General features: G+C 32.8%; 3 protein-coding genes across 5 annotated transcripts; all 3 read right to left on the reverse strand.

Annotated features, from left to right (window-relative positions):
• Positions 1–16: 16 nt before the first annotated feature.
• On the reverse strand, positions 17–9,241 carry Bma-dlk-1 (Uncharacterized protein; the record flags this gene model as incomplete). Of its 3 annotated transcripts, XM_043080338.1 has the most annotated exons (22): positions 17–91; positions 498–654; positions 915–1,007; positions 1,087–1,268; positions 1,341–1,404; positions 1,605–1,749; positions 1,918–2,047; positions 2,255–2,463; positions 2,740–2,867; positions 3,040–3,177; positions 3,460–3,626; positions 3,720–3,862; positions 4,167–4,299; positions 4,527–4,656; positions 4,740–4,843; positions 5,005–5,155; positions 5,330–5,521; positions 5,803–6,027; positions 6,184–6,352; positions 6,658–6,801; positions 8,000–8,169; positions 9,111–9,241. In XM_043080338.1, the coding sequence occupies 22 exons, from the start codon at positions 9,239–9,241 to the stop codon at positions 17–19; spliced, it is 3,180 nt and encodes a 1,059-aa protein (XP_042936272.1). The 3 variants fall into 3 exon arrangements, with proteins under 3 accessions (XP_042936272.1, XP_042936273.1, XP_042936274.1); XM_043080339.1 differs by lacking the exons at positions 8,000–8,169; positions 9,111–9,241 and having other exon boundaries at positions 6,658–6,790; XM_043080340.1 differs by lacking the exons at positions 6,184–6,352; positions 6,658–6,801; positions 8,000–8,169; positions 9,111–9,241 and having other exon boundaries at positions 5,803–6,017.
• A 6,328-nt stretch (positions 9,242–15,569) lies between these two features.
• On the reverse strand, positions 15,570–16,495 carry Bm12872 (Uncharacterized protein; the record flags this gene model as incomplete). Its single annotated transcript, XM_043080341.1, has 4 exons — positions 15,570–15,659; positions 16,102–16,112; positions 16,202–16,271; positions 16,421–16,495. The coding sequence occupies 4 exons, from the start codon at positions 16,493–16,495 to the stop codon at positions 15,570–15,572; spliced, it is 246 nt and encodes an 81-aa protein (XP_042936275.1).
• A 3,374-nt stretch (positions 16,496–19,869) lies between these two features.
• Bma-timm-23.2 (Uncharacterized protein) lies at positions 19,870–20,563 on the reverse strand (the record flags this gene model as incomplete). The annotated part of the gene is made up of 2 exons (XM_001901110.2): positions 19,870–20,029; positions 20,277–20,563. The coding sequence occupies 2 exons, from the start codon at positions 20,561–20,563 to the stop codon at positions 19,870–19,872; spliced, it is 447 nt and encodes a 148-aa protein (XP_001901145.2).
• Positions 20,564–22,855: the final 2,292 nt, after the last annotated feature.

A 22,855-nucleotide genomic window follows, 5' to 3' on the forward strand; every position in this document is an offset into this window, starting at 1 on the left:
AAACATTTTTTCCTTTCTAGCAGTGCACAATCTGTTCCACCTCACTTTCTGAACTTGTTTCACAGACCGCGGATGGTATCGATAACGGAGTCTGTAATTAGGCTTTTTGGAAATATTTAGTGAAGATCTATATTTAATCATGAAGAAAATGTAAAAACAACGAAACGGAAGGGACTCTTTCCGAATCGTCTGGTTGCTCGTTCAAATCATTCTTGGCTGGATTGAGATTAAAATATCGATCATTAGGGCAAACAAACAAATAAATGAGTGAATGATTAGTATGCGTGTTAGCAAGATGTTAGATTCGCTAAAATTTTTCCAGAAAATTTAGGAGCTCCTTTCAATTCTATTTACGCTGATAAATTATTCCACGTTAAAAGATGATGAAAATTGGAAATGTTATTTCAACTTCATCCTGAATATTAGGTTATTTCATTAAAGGGAGAGGAAGTTAACCTGTGTTAGAAATCCTCTTGTCAAAAAATATTTAAGCTTACACTTGCTGTCCTACGATGTGTTCGAATTGTATTTTTGACAGCACGAACCTGTCGTTCTTTGTCAGAAAGACCATCGGAATGTATGGCAGCCATTTCTAAACTTCGTTCCAATGATGATTCCATTGTTGAAGAGGAAGTAATAAGCAGACAGCTTGATCTGAAATGAACAAAATGGCAACTCGTGACTGCAAGCATATTTATTTGAAATACAAGTTCGGACACAAATTAGAATTACCAATCAGGTTGTTCAGCTGCTCAGTTTGATGAATTTCCTTGTGCGTATGTTGATAAACTCATCAAATAAAACCATCCCAATTGCATAAAGTACAGACATTAGTCAAAAGTATCTGCCAAGACATTTCACTTAATTAATTTGAGACTGGAAATTTGTTGAAAATTTTTTGGAAAATAGCTAACCTTTCACTATCATTTGTGCTTTGTGGATTTCTAAATTTCCGAAAAATGATATAAGAGGCGCTTGGAGAATCGAGCGATGAGTTTAAAATATTCCTAAAAAATGGTAAGTATTCATCTTTAGCTCATCCATGAATTATATTCCAACGATAAATTTCTAATCTGTGTTAGTTACCCGTTATTTTCATCCTGCTCTTCAGAACTTTCTTCTGCAGAAGCATCGGAAACTTCTTTTTTCAGCTTATCGTCTTGTTCACATGCTTCTTCATTGTCACGTGCAATCTGCTTACCTGATGCCACCAACCTATCTTCTTTCTCTTTCAATTTCTCCTGATAGCAAGTAGCTGATGGCGGAATCTGAAAATGAGAACAGATTTTCATTTCTTCACTTCCATCACACACACAACAACAAAAGATAGCTAAACGTACGGTCACGTTACATTCTTCATCCAAAAATACTTCCGCTTCCCGTGATTTTTTTACGGTCGAGTAGCTGGAAAAAAGATAAATATGAAGAATAGAAATATGAATTGCAAAAATTCCGAACTATATCTATACGACTTCCTACTTTCAGAATTGCGAATAAAATGTGCTCTTTCTTCGGCAAATTTTCTACATTTACTATTAAAAATATTAAAATTGGACAACCTGAGAAAATATGATTTATATTTTCAATAAGATATAATCTCAAACCTGACAGTTATATTTTGTAAATGAACGGGTGGAGAGTCGATTTTTTCAGATGGTGAAGTGTTTCTTGTTGCACCATCACTGATTAGCGTACTTTCTGCTGTAAATTGACGTAATCGCGTATGTGACGAACGTTTCTCTTTTGATACTGGAAAGGATGAAGATCAGTTATTTAAGGAGTTCAAATTTGAAATTAATCTAAGCTTTTTATGCTCAAATTGCTTCCAACTACTAAAGGAAATGTCAGGAAAAGAAAACCTTTGCAATAAAGAAAAAAGGTAGTAACTCCTCCTGGATTTCTTAATGCTCTACTTACCAGGAGTCATCCGTTGCAATAAATCTCGATGGGAATCTATTGTATTCTTTCTATTCTTCCTTCTTTGTGATGTCAAACGTCCATCCGACCAACGTCCCTCCGTATTTCGATAAAATTTCGTTGGGATAATCTGAAAGGAAATGCTTAGAGCAAAGTCCTTGCTGAAATCATCTTTAACTCTACTGATGAAAATCCAAAAAAAAAAAAAAACGTCAAACTAAAAAACAGCTACATTTAACTATTAAAGAAAGTTAGCAAAAGTGCTATTTGAATTGTATTTTGAAGACCTTAAATTTTCACTGACCAATTATTTTCAATAAAAAGAAAAATCACTCACCGGTTGTCCACAGAAACTGCATTCATATACTATTGCATTTGTTGAAGTTCCATATGTAAAGTCAATGTCATATAAATTATGAAAACCAGAGTCACAGGAAGCTTCCGAAATACCGGAATTTCGAGCAGGAGATCCACGAACAAGATCAGCTTGATTGTTGCAAAAGTAACTGGACCGTCTGATCGATAAGTCTTGAGAGAAATTATGTTCTGCAATGGTAACTTGCAGAATCTTACTCTTTTTGCTCACTTAAAAGAATTGAAGTATTTCAATACTTATTCTGCACAAACATTAGTAAAACTTCATAGGCCAATTCATGTTCCAACTGTATCAATACTTGATACCTCCCATGATAATTGGTTATAATCGAGACTCTCTTTTATTATTATTAGCAAAGAATAACCCAATTTGAAATTAAGATAATACATTTTAATTTTTAACTCTATTTGTTGTTTTGTCTTTTTTTTTATCTTTTTTGATCATACCTGAACTTGAAGTTAGCATTCGTCTAGGTGAAGTTTTACTCAACTTTCGATTGTATCCTAATGAACTGCGACCGGAACTTTGTCGACTAAAGATCAGTGATTGAGATGATGGAAAAGCTCCACTCGTCCTGAATTTTTAATTTAATTAATCTCCTACTGTAGGGTGTAAGGTAACCACTCAGTTATTTGTGTCAATTTTACTATTTGCCAGTCACAATATTAGTATTTTAAATATGGTGATAGTAGGCACTTGAAGGAAAATCAAATAAGTTATACTGATGATAAATGACCATGACTTACGTTATGCTACTAGCAGAACACCTTGTTGATGAATTCCGGTATACGTATTCAGAGTGGTAATTGTCTTCCGATGAAGACAAAGACATTTCTTCTTGTTCCTCATATGATAAGCAACAGTTTGAATTACAAGCATTAATGCTGGAATTTTAAGAAAGCTTTCGACAAAATTTTAAGAAAACCTTTTTTTTGCTTGGCTCGTACTTAAAACTAGTAAAAGCTAAGCAAAGAGAAAAAAAAACCATCAATTTTTGGGTAAAATCACTGTGCTTATATGTATATATATGCCTTATAAATTAGTACAAGCCAAGCCAAAAAGATTTTGCAACAGAAATTTCAGATCGGGATAAAACAAACAAGCCGGTAGTAATGCTAGGATTAATTGAAATTACATGATACATTTAAAAGATACAATGTTAGTACCTTTGTTTCATCACACCTGCAGTGTCATTCGGCTCAGGTCGCATACGTATGACTGCATTTTTAAGACTTTTCGGCATACCTTTTGGTGGCAAAACATTTGTTCTAAGGTCTATATTATAAGCATATTTTTCACGTTCACTAAACTTTTTTTCGCGCTCTAACAATTCCTGAAATGAGTAACAACAATAATGAGAGCCTGATTAATAAGATTTTTCTGATTAACAACATTTTTTAAAAAAGTATGAGAAGGAGAATCATACCCGTTCACGCATTGCCAAATCATCCAAACACTGCTCCAACTTCGAATAAATTTTAGTTGCTCGTCTCAACTTGTCTTCGTACATTTCTCGAATATCTTGTGCATGTTTTAACTCTTCACGTCTCATTCGAAGTAATTCACGCTCTGAAAATTTTGGACTTAAAACTTTCAAATATAGAGAAATCCTCTTAATATAGCTGTCTTGGATCTATCGACATCAGCTGAGGTAATGAAGTTATAATAATCGAATTCGATAGAACCTGAAAAATTTAAAAGTTGAAAAAGAAGCGATTTGAAAATTACTTATTTCTTATATAACCCGCAAAAATTATTGCATTACTCGTAAAAGTTTTGGTTTCAGATTTAGTTATCAAAGAGCAGAAACCAGAAAATGATATCTGTACTTGCGTTAAATTTGCTCCGTGAAGCAAAAAAAAGGACATTTTACCATTATTAAGCGCATCTTTCTTCTGTGCCAACGTTTTCTCTTGCCGGATCCCTTTCATGTACTGAATGACGTATGCTTTCCAGCCTGCTTTTTTTTCTAACCATTCGTTATCACAAATGTTTGCAATTTCAGACTGAAATGAAAGTTTCGTTGGAAAGACTTTGAAGGGGAGCTCAAAATTCTGAAAATAAGTTATTAAATTCAAATATATTGATTTTAGCCGCCTTTGATGCTTTTAAGTTTTATGATTTTTTCATAGCTTTTGTTCAGTTATGCTCAGAAACATATTTCTTCTCTCCCTTTATTCTTGAACTTTGACCCTGTCGCTTTACATCTTCCAAAGTACAGTTCAAAAGTTACTTTAAAAACTGCGATATGCTTTAAAATTTGCGAGAAAGAAGGACGATTCTGTGGTTTGATGCTCCAACATTGCTTCAGTAATAATTTCAATCCTTCAGGCGCAGTATCTGGTATTGGTAAGCTCAAATTGCTGAAATAAAGTTCCGATTTAAAAAAATACTCGAAATGTCAAACGTAGATAATGAGTCATCTAGAAACTATTCCGAAACTTACTTTGAGCCAACACCCCAAATAATCGCCATAGAATCAACATCTTTGTATGGAATTTCCTGTGTCAGTAGTTCCCATAATACAACTCCAAAGCTCCAAATATCGACCTGTTTTGCATACTTGGAATTAAAGCGAAAATGGAATGATAAATGCAAACAGTCGACATGGACTATAGGCAAATGGTGTCAAATCATCGTTGTTAAAATTGGTGAAATTTAAAATAAATTTACATTTAAGAATGAAATTCAATTTTCCAAAAATCCAATACTTTTTCAGAGCACGGTTCTTTCTTGATGATCTCAGGTGCCATCCAAGCAGCAGTACCACAAAATGACATCACCATACTTTTTTCCTTATCCCACTGATGTGATGTACCAAAATCGCAAATTTTTAATATGTCACTGTCATCAACCAAAATGCTGCAAGGTGATGCAAAGTTAGCACCGATAGTTAGCTAAAGCAAAAAAGGAAATTTTCTAATGTGTCAACTGTTGTTTACTGTTTAACGGCAATAAACTAATCCGTTACAACTACTCAAAACCATAGTAATCTGACCAGAAATTTAATTCGTTTTACACACACTCACAACTTACTTGGGTGATTTGAGATCACGATGTATGATGCGTTTCTGATGCAAATAATTCATTCCATCAGCAATTTGACGAGCCCATTCGCCAAACGTATCTTTCGCAATATGTTGACCACTTCTAATTACTTCATAAAGTTGTCCTTGACCGCAGTATTCCATTACAATGCAAAAACAGGGTGATTGAGTACAAACGCCTCTAAGAATAGAATGATGACAATTTCCTTCTGTCCTTTTGCAGTATCAAGTATTCATTTTACTATTACTATGACTGAAGTAATGTGATGTTTTATTAAATTTTTAGATGCATACACACGAACTTCCCAGTTAAATCATTACAAAAACTTTTTGATTATAAGCGGTCTATTGTATTTATCTAAATTCCAAGCAAAAAGAAATATTAGGATTTTCAGAATTTAATAAGTCATTGTGACTAATTTGCGAGCGCAAGAAAATTAGATAGAAATGAATGGAAATTACATGAATTTGATGAGATTTTCATGATTAAGATGTTGCAAATGTTTGATTTCCGTTTCCGATCTGTCTTTCACTTTTTTTACTGCCACTAAACGATCATTCAACTGACCACTGAATACAGCTCCCTGAGATCCTGAGCCAAGCCACTCCAAATGAGTAATTGTTTCAAATGGTATTTCCCAATTGTCATTCGAATAAGATATAGTTGACTTAGTCATTCCATTTGACCTAACGTAAGTAACAAATAATTCATGTCAACATTATGACGTTTTTACAAAAAGGGATTACAAATTAGATTACAGTATCAACTAATACACTGAAATGGCAAAATTTTCAGAGAAATGGAAAAAAGTCAGTAAAAGATTGCGGAATGCTTGCAATGACTCGGCGGATAGCCCGAAATAGGTCCACATCGGCTTGAAACATGAAAACAATCCTCGGTACAAGCTATCGATGGTAGATACATTGCTGGATGCCAGGTTCTGAGAACTGTTGTTTTCTCCAGCTGGCGCCTTATCAGGCGTTGATGTCGCTGTGCCTCTAAGTGATGTTTCTGAAATGCCCGAAGATAATAATGGACGACAAGTGGCTGACCGCTGTACAAATAATCCTTTAAATGATAATAGGAAATTTTTTAAGGAATTAATGAGTACATTATTACATGTTCATCACTTATAAGCCTTTTAGATTATGATGATTGCAAATGCCTTCTGGCCATGAAAAGCAGAATGTCCGGTGCATGCTTTACTGTTTTTGGTTAGTTATTTAACAAAGCAAATAATATTGCAAGAAAAAATGATATAAATGAGAAAGTTCAAGCGTCAGATACGCTTTTTTGGAATAACGCTATTAACTTACCGCCGCCGATGACACTATCAGAAATAATACGTGCTGGAAGTGGTGTTGATAGTACACTCTGGCTAACTTTCACTTTATAGTTTCCAAATTTTTCATCAGACATCATTCGAGCTAACTCTGACTTTGCAATCATTGTTTCATAACCTGTAAAAGTGTCTTTAGTTAAAGAGAAAACAAAAAATTTATTCAGATTCAAAGAATTGTATTATTTGTTGATGGCTAGAAAGGAGGAAAAATAGTCCAAAAATGTTTGTTTTCATCCTAAAATTTTGAGCAACTGAAGACATAATTTGTTTTATATGTTAGGATGTAAAACAGAAGTAGTTTTTCAAAGTAATCAAAATAAAGTTCAAATTTTCGATAATGAGAAAAGTTCATTGACCCCAGAATTCAAATTAAAGCATTATAAATATTGAGTCACTTTAAAAATAAATGATAAAAACAGATGAAGCTTCCTCCATTCTCTATCAATTACATCCTCTTATTATCACTATAATCATTATTATTGTAAAGTGTCGTTTTTATCAGATTTTCTAAACCAATTTTTGACACCACGCTGTTTTATACCTATCATCATTATCAGTGTAGAATATGGATGTAATTTAGCATTAATGTTTATGATTTTAATTAACCAAAAGTTATAGCTCAAATCATCTTAGCACTTTTCAGTGAATTACTAAATAAAATATTACGGCAATTAGACGGTAGTAAGAGAAGGAGAAAATGACGAAGAATTGTTCTAAAAGGTAGGAAAGTGAGTGAGGTTAGCATCTGCCTTCTCTTCAGCTCACCTGTCCTATTCCTGACGTTATTACAGCATGATATGAGGAGAGACTGTGGCAATTTCCCCTGACGACTTGTCACCTATTTTCGGTCGCTGCCCTCAACACTAATCTTTGCCCCGTAGATAAATTCATTTCCCGACTAAAGCATCAATTTTTGTTGCTCTAAACAGGTTTCCTGATCCTTTTTTTTTCTCCTTCTTGCTATGCTGACATCTATTCTCATAAGCCGAAGAATCGATACATCCATTCACACACGCACCCACACCCATACGCATATATATGTTTATAAACTGTATGATAAAATTTTATGCGGAAATAAAAAAGCTTACGAATTATTCAATTACTTTAAAAAAATTATGATTAAATTGAAATTTTTTTGCCATTACTAATAATAATTATTTTTTGAAGTTTTCAAGTAAACAATTCACTTTCCTGTTTCTTCAATGTTAACAATCCTAGCTCCATGCAAATTTTTAGTTCAAGATTATTATTACTAAAATTTAAATGAGAAATATTTTAATGAAATTTAAATGATTGAAAAAAAAGGAAAAACCAACCGTGAACAGTGGAATGTACAAGTAAAGTAGGAATGACGACATCTGAACTGCTGATCTCAATTTCTGGACGAAGATACTGAGACTTGGATATATCACGGAGTAAGATAGAATCAGTCTGATCTTCTAGACATAAAAGACTCACTGAACTTTTCGTACTTTTCTTTGTTGTACTGAAATTTAAAAATTTGGTTCATAGGGTATGTAATCATTAAAAAATGAATGATAATAGGTGTATGTTAGTTTAATTTTGAAGATTTGTTTATAATGATAATAGTTTGAAAGATTGCTTAATTTCTGAATGGTGGTGAGATTTTTTTTTTCTAAGAGAATATTAATATTTTGAAAGTGGAAAATTATGATGTGGAAGCAGTGGCAAAGAATTGTAAAGTAATGGCTTGAAACGGTGAACAACTTGTTCCTCAAATTTGCTCCTCAAGGAAGTCGTGATTCCAATCTTGAGCCAAGTGCAACAGCTTCGAACATTTGATTTCATTTAGAATACTTAATATTGTCCTACTGCTTTTTTAAAATCTCTTTCAAGAAAATGTTATATCTCAATCATTCTTACCAGATATTATTAAAAAGTTTGGAGGATCAAAGAATAAATTGAAAAAATTCAATGCTTAATATAATTGGCATATATATATGTACTTGTATATATATATATATATATATATATATATATATATATATGTGTGTGTGACGATCATATAGAAACTATTTATGATTTTTTTTGTGCAGCTAAATAAACAAATATTGTAGAAAATGGAACCGATGATTTAAAAGTGATTTGTTTGAGAGTTAAAATGATTGGGATAGTGATAAGTAGTTGTCGTAAATGGCCTTTAAATGACCTGTTTAACTGATTACAATCAGAAGTTTATAGAGAAATGTGGTATAAAAACTTTGCTAAGAACTTGTCTGGTGATGAATCAAGTACCATAGTTTCGAACAAAATCTTTAAGTTCTGGACGGAGATCTAATTAGTAGAGATATTAGGAATATCTATTTAATTTCCGACATGCCACATGTCAGATATGTTTCAAAATGAATTCTGAAGAATTGTTATAGGAAAGAATTGTGGATGAGGAAAGAAGTACAACAATTATACCGTCGTAATTTCCGTTTGAAGCATATCATTGTAACTTTCAGTTTTTCCGGAATACCATCTGTAACAAGCAATTGTGACCTTCGGAATGGTTTAGCCAATAGTACGGTGAAAATGATATGAACAAACCACATTTCAATTGTCCGTGCGGATAGCAATAATCCATTAAATAATCCACACTCAATAAATTAACAGAGACGATGACCATAATAAACTGTAGTATAGATTTGGTAAAGGATCTATTAGTAACATTTGAAACTAACATGTAAATCTCTCTTTAACTTCAAAGCAGCTAATATTGATGTGTATTTCTTTATCATATCAAGCATTGATAAACAGTGGTATTAATAAGCCCTTCTCTTCTCTTTTATGTCCAGTATGAAGCATTATGCAACTTAAAACATTAAAAAATTTCAGCCCATCTTTTTCAGCAAAACATTCATAGAAATGAAATACATTATAATTTAAAGAGCTATACATGAGCAAATATACCAAAGAACTTTTTCCTCTATTACTTGAACAAAATTTTCTTGTAACAAAAGTTATTGACTGTTCAAAATAATTCAAAATTTAAAATAATGAAAGGAGGAAATCTCGGCAAACGCATCAAATCTTTAAATGACAAAAGAACCCAAAGTTGACCAAAACAAATATTATGAAAAATATACAACAATGAGGTGCTCGTTCAATAGCAACTGCATAAAATGTCAATTTCTATGGTCCTATATTCCACGGATAATATTAGGACTGTTGTGTGTATGTGTGTGTGTCTGTGTGTGTATGTGTATGTGTTAGCACCTTTGCAGATTCATTACTTACCATCTCTATACCCTTTCATTGCTCATCGAAAAATGAATTTCTCATAATGCTGATGTGATGATATGACAAGCTATGATGTCAGCAGCAAAGAAAGGCTTATTTAAAGTTTTTCAAATTGTACCAAACGGTAACATTTATTTGAACATCACAGAATAGATATGAAAGTTCAAAAAGGTTACTGTTTATTATATCTGACTGCCAAATTAGAAATCTGATATCATTTACCTATTGATCTACAAATTTTATTTGAAACTGGTCTTAAAATCTAATTCTATATTAATGTTTTGATTAGGTGAACTATCAAAAGATTTCTTTTTTAATACCATCTTAATATAAGATGTTATGGATATGTCATCACTGTATAAAAAAAGTATCAATCTTTTGAAATGATAAAAAGTCTCCTTCATGATTCAACCTGCGTTACGATGCTCAATTAACCCGTTTTCAAACTTTATCAATATGCTGCAAGTAGATTGAAAGTTTTAATAGAAAGTTGAGGGATGGAATTAAGTAAATAAACTTTCCGGAAAAATTAGTTGCAAAAAAAAAAAAGAATGAAGGATCGATCGAAAAAATTAAGAACACATTAGTAGAAGATAGTCAGGATGCGCTTTCAAATTGCATTTTCTTCTAATGAAAGAAGGAACGACTCTTGCAATTAAAATTTATTTATAACTCAGAAATCGAAAAAAAAGTATTCACAGTAACCTCTATATTATTTCTATTTTGAAAAGAAAAATACTCTGTAAAACAACTAAATACTATGATATTTAAATATTTCGATCCGATTTTCAGAAAATTGCTTACCAGGTTAATTTCATTTTGATTGCAGACTTAAGGATTGTCTTTTAGTGGTAGATGATTATAAATGCAACATGGCCTATGTTAATGGATGATGAGTCAAGCCTATCGATTCCAGGAATGGATAGATGATGCCTTCATCCATTCACTCTTTGTATGATTCATTCGTTCGTTAGATAGAAAAACGATTGCTTTACTACTTGCCCGTGGGAAGAGAGGAAGATTTAGGCTCATTAGAATCATCGAAAAGCATCAGGCTATTTTGTCTATGTGACTTATTCTATCGATATCACAGTTAGCTCGTTTTAGTAATATTTCCCTATAGGATTGATTAGTCAATTGTTGTTTCATTTTGTTTAATTTGAAATTTCTTTTAAGCAATAACACAGCTTACTGGTGATACATTCACATAACTATTTATTAAATTTGCCATTTTAAAATTTGGCCATTTCATCAATCCCTTCTACTTCTTCTTCAACTATCCATTGCTTTATGTCATTAGTCTGAAAACTGAATGCACAGATTTAGATACAAATGTAATATCAATCAATTCATTGCGATAAATTTGCTCCTCATGAAAGTATTCAAACACCACTTGATATTTCGATATTTCATTTTCTACTTCATTTAATTTTAATACATATCACTCAAGTAATTGGCTTCTATTTCATTATGATTGCTGCTGATGATAGTAATTATGATAATAACGATAATATCCATTGATACAGTGGTATTATATTCTTAAAATTCCGTTGAAATTTAATACTGAACTGTCATTGACAAGAAAATATTCGTTTGTAGAAGCGAGATGCAAATACTTAAATACAATCATTCATTGCAGTTTTTACCTTCTATTAGTCTTTCTTCTTACATTGTATCCTAATATTGATATCAACAAATGTTTTCTACAATTAGAACTTAACAGTATCATTGCAAGTGTTTTTAAATGAGTGTAATTAATGAATCACCAATATCTGAAGAAAATACAACATTTAATCAATTTCACAGCGTTAGAGCGAAGTTGCCGAATGATTGATAAAATGAAATAAATAATTTGGGTCTTTATCAAAATCAATAAGAATTCTTAATTGGAAGAAATTAAATTTCTGGTAAATTTCTTTTGTCTTTTGATATTTGATATGCTATACTGTCCTTCAATATAAGAAAGAGATTTAGGAATATGAAGGGATCGAGTATATTCGGATGAATATTTTATTTCTGAAACTCAAAAGAAGTCTTTTTCTTCCTTTTCAGCATCCCTTTTACAAGTTTCTTAAAAAAATACATTTCTTTGATGTTTTCGGAAGCAGAAGGTAGAGTTTTGTAGAAAGTTTTTGTAGAAAATGACAGATTCTTCTTTATTCTACCATACTTCCCCACACTTCTCTATTGTTTTACATAAAACCTTATTTGTTCTGTTTTTTTCTTTAGCTACCAATTATTGGCACTGTATTTAATCACATGACCTAAAACATAATTAAACGATAGATATTTGTACTGCCCTTCTTCTGCAAAATCGATCATTTCATGCTCATTTTACACTTACAATAAGGAAAATCTTATTATGTAAGACTACTGATATTTCCCACTGGCTATTAATGACATGTATTATTAGTCTTATATTTATGAAATTTTCATTTTTAGTATTTATTATTAAACTGGGCATACTACGACATGTTGAAAATAAAGGATATTTTCTATACTGATCTAGCGTTAGTTTTTTTTGATTTGTAGAAATGTATAGAGAGGAAAGATTAGTATCCGACATCAAAATCCACTCCACTTGTTTATCCCAATTAATTTGCTTCGCTCTGTATGTCACAAATAATTTGTTCGTTTTCCGTTAGTTCAAATATATTTTTAAAATGAAACTTAAAATATCCCAGTAGAATTTTATGAGAACAGCAAATCTCAACAAATATGGCCAAAAAAAGAATTTAATCCTATGTAAAAGTTGTTTAAATCTTATTGTACATTGTAAAAGATGATGCAAAAGAAATACAAACGGAGAATAAATTCAACTCATAACAAAATTCCATCCTCTATTTCGCAAAAAATATATTAATAGAAAAGAGCAGTTGAAAGCATTAAAGATACCGCCGTCCTTGGCCGAAGAGAAGAGGTGATTGCAATCTTTGACTGCAACCAATAATGAATCATTAAATAAAAAGAAATGAAAAACACTTACAACAAATTTTTAACCCTGTAAGAACGGTTAACTTCTTGGCAATATTTGTGTTAATGATATTTTGTTAGTTCAAGAAGAAAGTGGTAAAAATTGTATGTGTATAAGAAAATTGCAAGATTTTGGGAATTTTTTATAGGATAGATAATGACTATTGTGATACAATAATTTTGAAAATAATAGTTCTTGAAAGGACTCCTTTTCCTTTTAAATTATTTCTAGATCAGAAGCGGAAATGTCCAGCTCTATCAAAATATTGGATGACCTCTCTCCTAGGCATCTTACTGGATTCACTGGATCACTTCTTGACTTGGCATTTCATATTGATTCAGCCAGCATTCAACATTTAACAAAGACAAAACAGTTTTTAAAAACTATAGGATAATTTGAAATAAAATTATTACTTGTAGTGGAAGGAAGGGTTTTATTTATGCTCTCCTTTTATATTACATACAGCATATCAATTAAAATATTTTAAGCATTTTAAGCAAATAAACAACTGATGAACGGAGCATTTGCAATGCAAAACATTATGCTCAATTTTTTATACTAACGATTAGCTAAAAGCTTACCGTCTTACTTCTGCTTCCAATAAATTCTCCTCAGATATCGTACAAGTGATCTAGAGGGCTTTTTTTTTTTAATTTGTTGACTTCCTATTATACAACGTCCTTAGTGAACCACAAATTCATCTCACAGAAAAAGGAACGAAGGCAACCTAACCAAGCAGAACCCCATTTTTTTTTAAAATATAGGATGAAAAGTGTTCACGTTTCTTAATATAGAATTCTTTCGCACTTCATCATTGCTCATTTTTGAAATTTTATACAAAAGGAAGTGTAAAATTTCATCAAAAGTAATTATAATGTAAAATTTCATCCAAAGTAATTGTAAAATAAACTAAATATAATAGAATAAACAAATAAAAGATGAATTGAACAAGAATAGAAATTTTATTTTCAGAGATGGCATCGCGGAATGGGCAATGATTGAATTATAGGGGACCTTAGAGTCAGCTGGTATACTTGCAGGACAACGAATTGGTAGCTTAAAATGGGAAAATAAAAAAGTGTTCCTTTTTTCCAAATAAATAAATTCAAGAGTATAAGTGAAAAAAAAGTGAAACTTCAAAATCCGCTGAGTGTACTTGCACGAGATGCTGAAAACCAAGGAATTGCACAAATTTCTGCTGTGATTCGTAAGAAAGTTTAGTTCCGTACTCGACCAATGCCTGTGTGATTGATTTGTCATGATTTTGTATCTAAATGTATATGTCTTTGCCTAGCAATTTCTTCACTTTATCTGCGGTTAGGAGATATATTTCTCAAGATTACTTCTCATGAGATACAATTTCTCATTAATACTCGAACAGGTGTCCTATAAAGCGACAGTCATACCCTCGAAATTTTATGAGCTTTGGTCGCATCTCTCCAGCAGAGTATTTCAGTATGTCGGTTTACACATGTATATATATATATATATATATATATATTTGATGCTTTCTTGACTTTCTTCTATATTTGGTTTCTCTGCTGCACCAAACTTTCTCAGCATATAATAAAGTGAAATCACACATAAATTTTTGACTACCTTTTATAGACATTCGATTAAAAAATGTCTTTCAAAATATTCTTTCGATGATAACGAAAATTGTTTCAAACTTAAATGGAAAGTATATTGTTCATTAACACATTTTTTGGACGACTGGATCTCAACCCGCATACTATCCCAAAAAATATATAAACTTTATGTAGGAGAATGAGAGAATCCTATTTACAGAAATAGAACGCTTAACTTGGAAAGCTAGAACGAAAGCAATAAATCAGGACTGCTTTGTCACAGTGATATCTTTGACATTACTGTTTTTAGAACAAAATGACATAGAAATTACAAAACCTGACAAGATTTATACAAATTTATATTTAGTCTGCACATCTTCTGTTGCAAATAGAGCCACTACAGAAACTTAGTTCACTTTAGTAAGTTCGCTGCTAACTGTGATATTATTCGTGCTCGTCTCAAATTTGCACTTGTATCTGTTCCCTATATGCTGGAAATGAATTAAACCAATAAAAAAATTCAGTCTAAACTTGCAAAATATCAGAGCATCGTATAATATTTCATCCAAGTGTTCTGATTAGGTAATTCAAATTAGTTTATTCAACCTAATTTACTTGTCTCATTTGAAAGGAATAAGGCGCTCCAAACCAAAGTGAGACGAATTTTTTAATAAAGTTTTTTTTTTTATAAAGTTATGATCCTTATGTTATAATGCACAATATTCACCACGCACATTTGCTAACTTCTTATATCTAGGAAATAATACCAACGCATTGTTCTCCTGCTTTACCTGTTAAAGATGTTTATAATCAATTTAAAACATGGCGGTAGCTACCAGCAATGGTAGGATCCCTTACTTGTAATATCATTAACACATTTTCGATATACCAGTAAAAGTTTGGAAAAAATCAAATAGTAACTATGGAATTGGCAAATCAATGCTGTAAATAACTGTATATTTCTTATGATTTTAATCGTTTAACAAACAACTAAAGATCAAACTTTATTGAAGAAACAAATAAAGTACTAGAAATTAATTGCATGTCCGACTTTGAGTTCTATTTTCCTAGCACGAAAAATAAGAGAGGATGCCACACCTAAATTTGAGATCCGTTTCTCCATCCAGTTTTGTTGCCAATTGATTCAACAGACATAACAAAATATTTTGCGGAATAGGCTGCTCGACACTGTAATTACATCTGGGTCTACATTGTTGCAAACAAACATTAGGGCTCCAAAATCTTTTAACACTAATGCCTTAAAAAAAAGTTTCGTTTTTGTTCTAAAAATTTGAAAAAATAAAGAATATAAAGAGTTAAACAATTAAAAGAATTTCTGGAAATAGATGAAAGAAATTAGACGGCTTTTAAAAGAAATACGAGGTTTACAGAAGCCAAAAATCAATCTATTTTTTGGCATGCAATAAATTTCAAAGATCATGAGTGGTTTGTGAATTTAACAAAGTGATCCATATTGTGATAAATTATGCGTGGATATAGATAAGTGATTAAGACTTTTGGCTCATGCTACTAAGTTGTATATAACTATTTTAGGCCAATAATATATATAAATGCAAAAATTAGTATCAGGAAGTAAATATCATTGTTTAGAAAGGAAATTTAAAATAACCTTTTCAAATGCTATAGTTGATACGTTGATTTTCAATAAGATTCATAAAAGCTGATGGATCGGCAGAAGACGAATTATTCGTCATCATTCAATCAGGAACTGTTTGATTTGTTTTTAAAGCATTGGTACAGAGTGCGTGTATTTGCTTCCAAATCCATAGTTTGCTGTTGCTGAGATAAATATTATTCACTGGTTTTATGAAAGCTTGAAAATTTATAAAACGAGTTTAAATGCCAATTCGAAAAAAATTTTTTCTTTTTTTTTTTTTTATCAAAAGCCTAGATGTTTTACAAAATTTAACAGGACTATAAAATCCAACTTTAAAATTATCGGCAGTTTTTGATCGAAGGTTCTGAATAACACTATCCATTTTAAGATCGAGAAAGGTTTGCATTGCTTCTTGTTTTCATTGATCAAAGATTCTAGCTTCAGAAACAGTCTCTCATCACAAGACACGATATCTTCACCTAAGCAAAATCAAACAAATATTAATTGTGAGATGTTAGCCACAAAATAATTCAAAATATTTTTCATGAATCAACAAAACATTTTACCCAGATCACCTACATTCATCGCATTTTTCACCACCTAATCTTTTCCTTTTGAACAAGAAAAGTTGCTAGTATGGTCAACAAATTTATTCACGGAAATGAAATTGAATTAAAAAAATCAGGAGGAATTGAATCTATCACAAAGGAATTCGTTTAACCCTCTTCAAAAAATGCATGGCAAAGTAAATGAGATGAGTGAAAACCAAAATTAAAATAAAATTCTTAAGATTTATACTCCTTAACTTCCTCAGTCAGAAAGCTCATCTCTAGTACTTTGGAAAGAGTGTTATCATACTAGTAGTAATGAGAAAAATAGTAAAATCGTAATGGTAATAATGACGGTAATGAAAACGATAATAAAACTAATTATAAGATTAACAATAATATTAATAACAGCAACATTAATAAGTTAAACAATCTTAATTAAAATGATGAAATTACACCTAGTATTACATATTTACAGTCTAACAACTTTTTGACCAGCGAAGGTCTGTTCACTTCCTTATATTGCCAATTTTTGGAAAGTTAACGGAAACAATTTCTTCAAAAATGATCCCATCTAATGCATAATCGTCAACTATATCGCCAAAAGAGCAATAAGTGATTCCACTATTCTGTAGCATACAGTGAGAACCATTTCATCAGTTAATTGGTTCAAAAATTTAATGCTTCGATGTTTTTTTGTAATTTTGAGTTGTAATGAATTTTTGCAACTTTATTCTTGAGCTAATAGTTCTCTTCTCAATGAGTCATCAGCAGATGTATTACAATGGTCTTTTCGTTCGATCAACTATGTTGGCTTCCTTTCAGTCTGATCTTCATGTTTTTGTGCAATTCGTGATCATATAGAATCTCTAGAAAAAAACTCTTCAAGGTTATTTATTTCAGAAACAGTGTAGCAAATGGTGATAAAAGACAGCAGAAATCGGGAAATCTGGATCGTCTGGATGCTTTATATCGCCACTTGGAAAGTTTAAGTTTAAATTTTGAAAAACAAGCGGAAAATTCTAAAAACGGTTGAAAGAGGAAAGAGATCGAACAGATGCCGAAATGCGAAATGCGGCAGTTACGTAAGTATTACTCTTTCAAATCATTCATACTGAAATTTCTATTTCTCTCTCTCTCTCCTTGTCTTTCCCTCTCCCCTAGTAATCCACAGTTCAAAAATCTCTTTTAAATAATTCATGCATATTTATTAATGCTTCGCTGCGATCAGTTACTGAAAATGATTATTATGATTAATTATTTCAATAAATTGAAGATGAACGGGTTGCGAGCTCGCTTTTTTCAATTTTTTTTTTTTTTTTTTTTTTCACATCGAAGCATTAAATTTTTGAACCAGTTAACTGATGAAATGGTTTTCACTGTATGCTACAGAATAGTGGAATCATTCGATATATAATATAATTTATTTGGAGGTTCGCGAGACTTATTTGTCACTTTTGCGACAACGTACGTTTGGTCTAATTTAAAGCAAACTGTGATTGTAAAATGAGGATTTGCTTACATAAGATAAATGTTACTATTGTATTCTCATGTTTTCAAAAGAAAAACTGAAAATAAATAATTGAACGTAGTTCCGCCGAATCAACTTTATCTACATATTCCGATGTTTTTCCTATTGTGGTAACATAGAAATTGATACTGTACTTGCGTAAAATATCACTGGAAAAAAATTGATTTTGTTACTAATAATAACAAAAGGCATTTCATTTCTCTGATAATTATAATCAAAAACATCGTAAGATGAATGTCAATCAGTTCATTACTTTAGGGATTTCACCGAAATCTATTTTACTAATAGTAAATGAAGAAATAAAATAAAAACTTCCTTAATAAAGATCATTTTTTGAACACATAAAAATAACTACCTATATTCGTTATCAAACATAAAAATATGCTCTCAGTTGATCATTTGGATATTCTCAGTTAATCATTTGGCTTGAAATCTTATTAAAGATTTAAAAATTTTCCTCAGATATATTATATAAAATGCGTAAATGTGGGATGAAATTTTACGTCATTTCAAATTCTACTATTTGTCAAACAATAGTAAACAAATGTCGCATTGAAACAGACACAATATGATGTTTGTACTAGTCATCGATTCCGTTCAGCATCTGTTTATTTCGTCGAAATTTGTTCCTATTCTAGACTGATCGATATTTGTGTCGTTATGTTCTTCTACCTGCAAAGCGGGAAGTAAGTCATAGAAGGTTCGGGATTTTTGATTTGATCAGTTTCTGATATCGGTCACTGTTTGCTGTTAGTATCGCAAACATGCTCCCCTGGAGAACGGTGAGCTGAATTTTCCGCTTCCCTCTCCTCCTCCCTTCCCTCCCCTCTCCTCTCCCACTTCTCCCTCCTTTCTCTCTCCCTTCTCTTTCTCCCTTCCCTCCTCTCCCCTCTTCTCCTGCCCTCTCTACCCCTCCCCTCCGTCTTCTCCTCTCTCCCTCTTTCACCCTCCTCTTTCCCTCCTCTCCTCCCTCCCCCTTCTCCTCTCTCTCCTGTCCTCTCCATCTCTCCTATCTCCCTCACCCCTCCCCTCCGTCTTCTCCTCTCCTGTCCTCTCCATCTCTCCCCCTTTCTCTCTCATCTTCCTCCTCTCTCCCCTCTTCTTCTCTCGTGTCCTCTCCATCTCTCCTCTCTCCCTCTTTCCCCCTCCTCTTCTCTAACTCCCTCCTTCCTCTTTCCCTCCTCTCCTCCCTCCCCCTTCTCCTCTCTCTCCTGTCCTCTCCATCTCTCCTATCTCTGTCTTTCTCACTCCCTCCCCTTCCTCTTCCCCTCTCCCTCTTCTCTCCTCTCCTCTCTCCCTCTTTCCCCTCCTCTCTCCCTCCTCTCCTCCCTCCCCCTTCTCCTCTCTCTCCTGTCCTCTCCATCTCTCCTATCTCCCTCACCCCTCCCCTCCGTCTTCTCCTCTCCTGTCCTCTCCATCTCTCCTCTCTCCCTCTTTCCCCTCCTCTTCTCTCACTCTCTCTCCTTCCTCTTCCCCTCTCCCTCTTCTCTCCTCTTCTCCTCTCCATCTCTCTTCTCTCCCTCTTTCTCTCTCCTCTTCCTCCTCTCTCCCCTCTTCTAAAAGTAAGGGATGAAATGAGGACAATCTTCAGCCTCTGCATTTTGCCTGTTTTGTACATTCTAGAGATAGGTGGAAGTATTTTTATACAGGGAACGATGTCCTCATGTAATTTAATTCCTCGCATCATTACCATCTACTGTTTTAATTCAGTGGTTGCATTATTTGTGCGAGTTCCTCATAATTTTTATTTGTTGGCGCACTGCCCAATGCATAGCCGCCCAAAACAGCCCATCCAATCCGTCCCATTGCAAATTCTAATTCTCCTTTCGATTCACCAGGAACAATATACATGAAAATACATCTGTTATAGCACTTAAGTAGCGTTTTGTTAACAAAAGAGTTTCACATCATTTTCTTACAGTTTTCCCACTTAAATGAAAGTTAAGTTTAAGGATTTGATATCGAAATAAAATTATTAGAGAGAAATTTATCGAAATAAAACTGTTGAATCTTTTAGATCTTAACAACTAAAATTCACTTTCGAAAACGAAAATAAATAAATAAAAAGAAAAATGGAAACAAAGCGTATTTAACGTCTTACAACTTACTGAGGAGTAGATTCCCGGAAAACGGTAGGATCCATCTGTAAGTATGGCGACAGCTGTTTCTCAAATGGTACGCCAGCTTGCTTCAACTGATCTAACGCAAATATAGGAGATCTATCTAAACTGATCATATTTGTACTATCTCTACCAGAACCCAAAGCGTCACTTAAGTCAGATACTGCTGAATCAATCACTGCTAAATCAGGCAATGAAGTTGACTGCGTCTCTGAATGCGAAGAGTTAGGCGATGAAGAAAGCGGAGGCTTTGTTGAATTAAACGGCCAAACCATTTTGACACTCAGCTATAAATGAAAAAATCAGATTTTAAATCGTTTAGTCTTCTGAAGAGACTTTAGTCTTCTGAAAAGACTAAACGATTTAAAATCTGATTTTTACATCTACATAAACAAAAATAAACTTTGCTAACTAATATCACGAAGGGTTGTACCAATCACGACTACTAAGAACAAAAGCTTTTTAAGATAACATGAACCAACTTCGAAGTCCCTACATCTATGAGCACTTTGAAGTTGGATCATATTACTGGTATGAAATGAATAATAAAGACTAACAGGGTAATAAAAAGTGATCTCTCTAAATACCTCATCAGTTACGTGAATATGTTGCTTTCTCTTTCTTAACTATGTCAACAATTTGTTTTCATTTTTTCACAATAAACACTGAATGAAAAGAGACACTCTCCTCCAAATGGATGTATTAGGCATTTCTCCCAATAAATAAAAATTATGAGGAACTCGCACAAACAACTAATGCAACCACTGAATTAAAACAGTAGATGGTAATGATGCGAGGAATTAAATTACATGAGGACATCGTTCCCTGTATAAAAATACTTCCACCTATCTCTAGAATGTACAAAACAGGCCAAATGCAGGGGCTGAAGATTGTCCTCATTTCATCCCTTACTTTTAGAAGAGGGGAGAGAGGAGGAAGGGAAGAGAGAAAGAGGGAGAGAAGAGAGATGGAGAGGAGAAGGGGGAGGGAGGAGAGGAGGGAAAGAGGAAGGAGGGAGTTAGAGAAGAGGAGGGTGAAAGAGGGAGAGAGGAGAGATGGAGAGGACACGAGAGGAGAAGACGGAGGGGAGGGGTAGAGAGGGCAGGAGAAGAGGGGAGAGGAGGGAAGGGAGAAAGAGAAGGGAGAGAGAAAGGAGGGAGAAGTGGGAGAGGAGAGGGGAGGGAAGGGAGGAGGAGAGGGAAGCGGAAAATTCAGCTCACCGTTCTCCAGGGGAGCATGTTTGCGATACTAACAGCAAACAGTGACCGATATCAGAAACTGATCAAATCAAAAATCCCGAACCTTCTATGACTTACTTCCCGCTTTGCAGGTAGAAGAACATAACGACACAAATATCGATCAGTCTAGAATAGGAACAAATTTCGACGAAATAAACAGATGCTGAACGGAATCGATGACTAGTACAAACATCATATTGTGTCTGTTTCAATGCGACATTTGTTTACTATTGTTTGACAAATAGTAGAATTTGAAATGACGTAAAATTTCATCCCACATTTACGCATTTTATATAATATATCTGAGGAAAATTTTTAAATCTTTAATAAGATTTCAAGCCAAATGATTAACTGAGAATATCCAAATGATCAACTGAGAGCATATTTTTATGTTTGATAACGAATATAGGTAGTTATTTTTATGTGTTCAAAAAATGATCTTTATTAAGGAAGTTTTTATTTTATTTCTTCATTTACTATTAGTAAAATAGATTTCGGTGAAATCCCTAAAGTAATGAACTGATTGACATTCATCTTACGATGTTTTTGATTATAATTATCAGAGAAATGAAATGCCTTTTGTTATTATTAGTAACAAAATCAATTTTTTTCCAGTGATATTTTACGCAAGTACAGTATCAATTTCTATGTTACCACAATAGGAAAAACATCGGAATATGTAGATAAAGTTGATTCGGCGGAACTACGTTCAATTATTTATTTTCAGTTTTTCTTTTGAAAACATGAGAATACAATAGTAACATTTATCTTATGTAAGCAAATCCTCATTTTACAATCACAGTTTGCTTTAAATTAGACCAAACGTACGTTGTCGCAAAAGTGACAAATAAGTCTCGCGAACCTCCAAATAAATTATATTATATATCGAATATAATTATATTAATCCATAATATTAAAATTTGTCTTGATTGAACATTCATTAAAGAAATACAAGTGTCTCAAATTGCATCTCATGCAAGTAATTATTCTAACACTCACCTTCCTGTTATAGCTGAGCTTATCTGCTTTTCTGGAAATTTTCAGCTGTTATGTGCATTTTTTAATATGCTAAAGTATTCCTTTATTGCAACAAATTTTCTTATCTCAGGCAAGTCAAATATATGATTGTTTACGTTTTCTTGATTGCATTCTTATTGCAAAAGATCGTACCCTAAGCTAATGTTCTAGCCAGTAATCTGAAGAACAACAAGGCATTGAATATTTAGATCATGAGGTAATTGAACAACAATCAAAAAGGCAACATCAGAAACTTGAATACAATGTGTTATTTTTGAGCGTATCTGATAACCATAACTTCATGCGAAAATA

The sequence above is a fragment of the Brugia malayi genome, assembly GCF_000002995.4.
Source record: "Brugia malayi strain FR3 genome assembly, contig: Bm_v4_Chr3_scaffold_001, whole genome shotgun sequence".
Classification (NCBI taxonomy): Eukaryota; Metazoa; Nematoda; class Chromadorea; order Rhabditida; family Onchocercidae; genus Brugia; species Brugia malayi.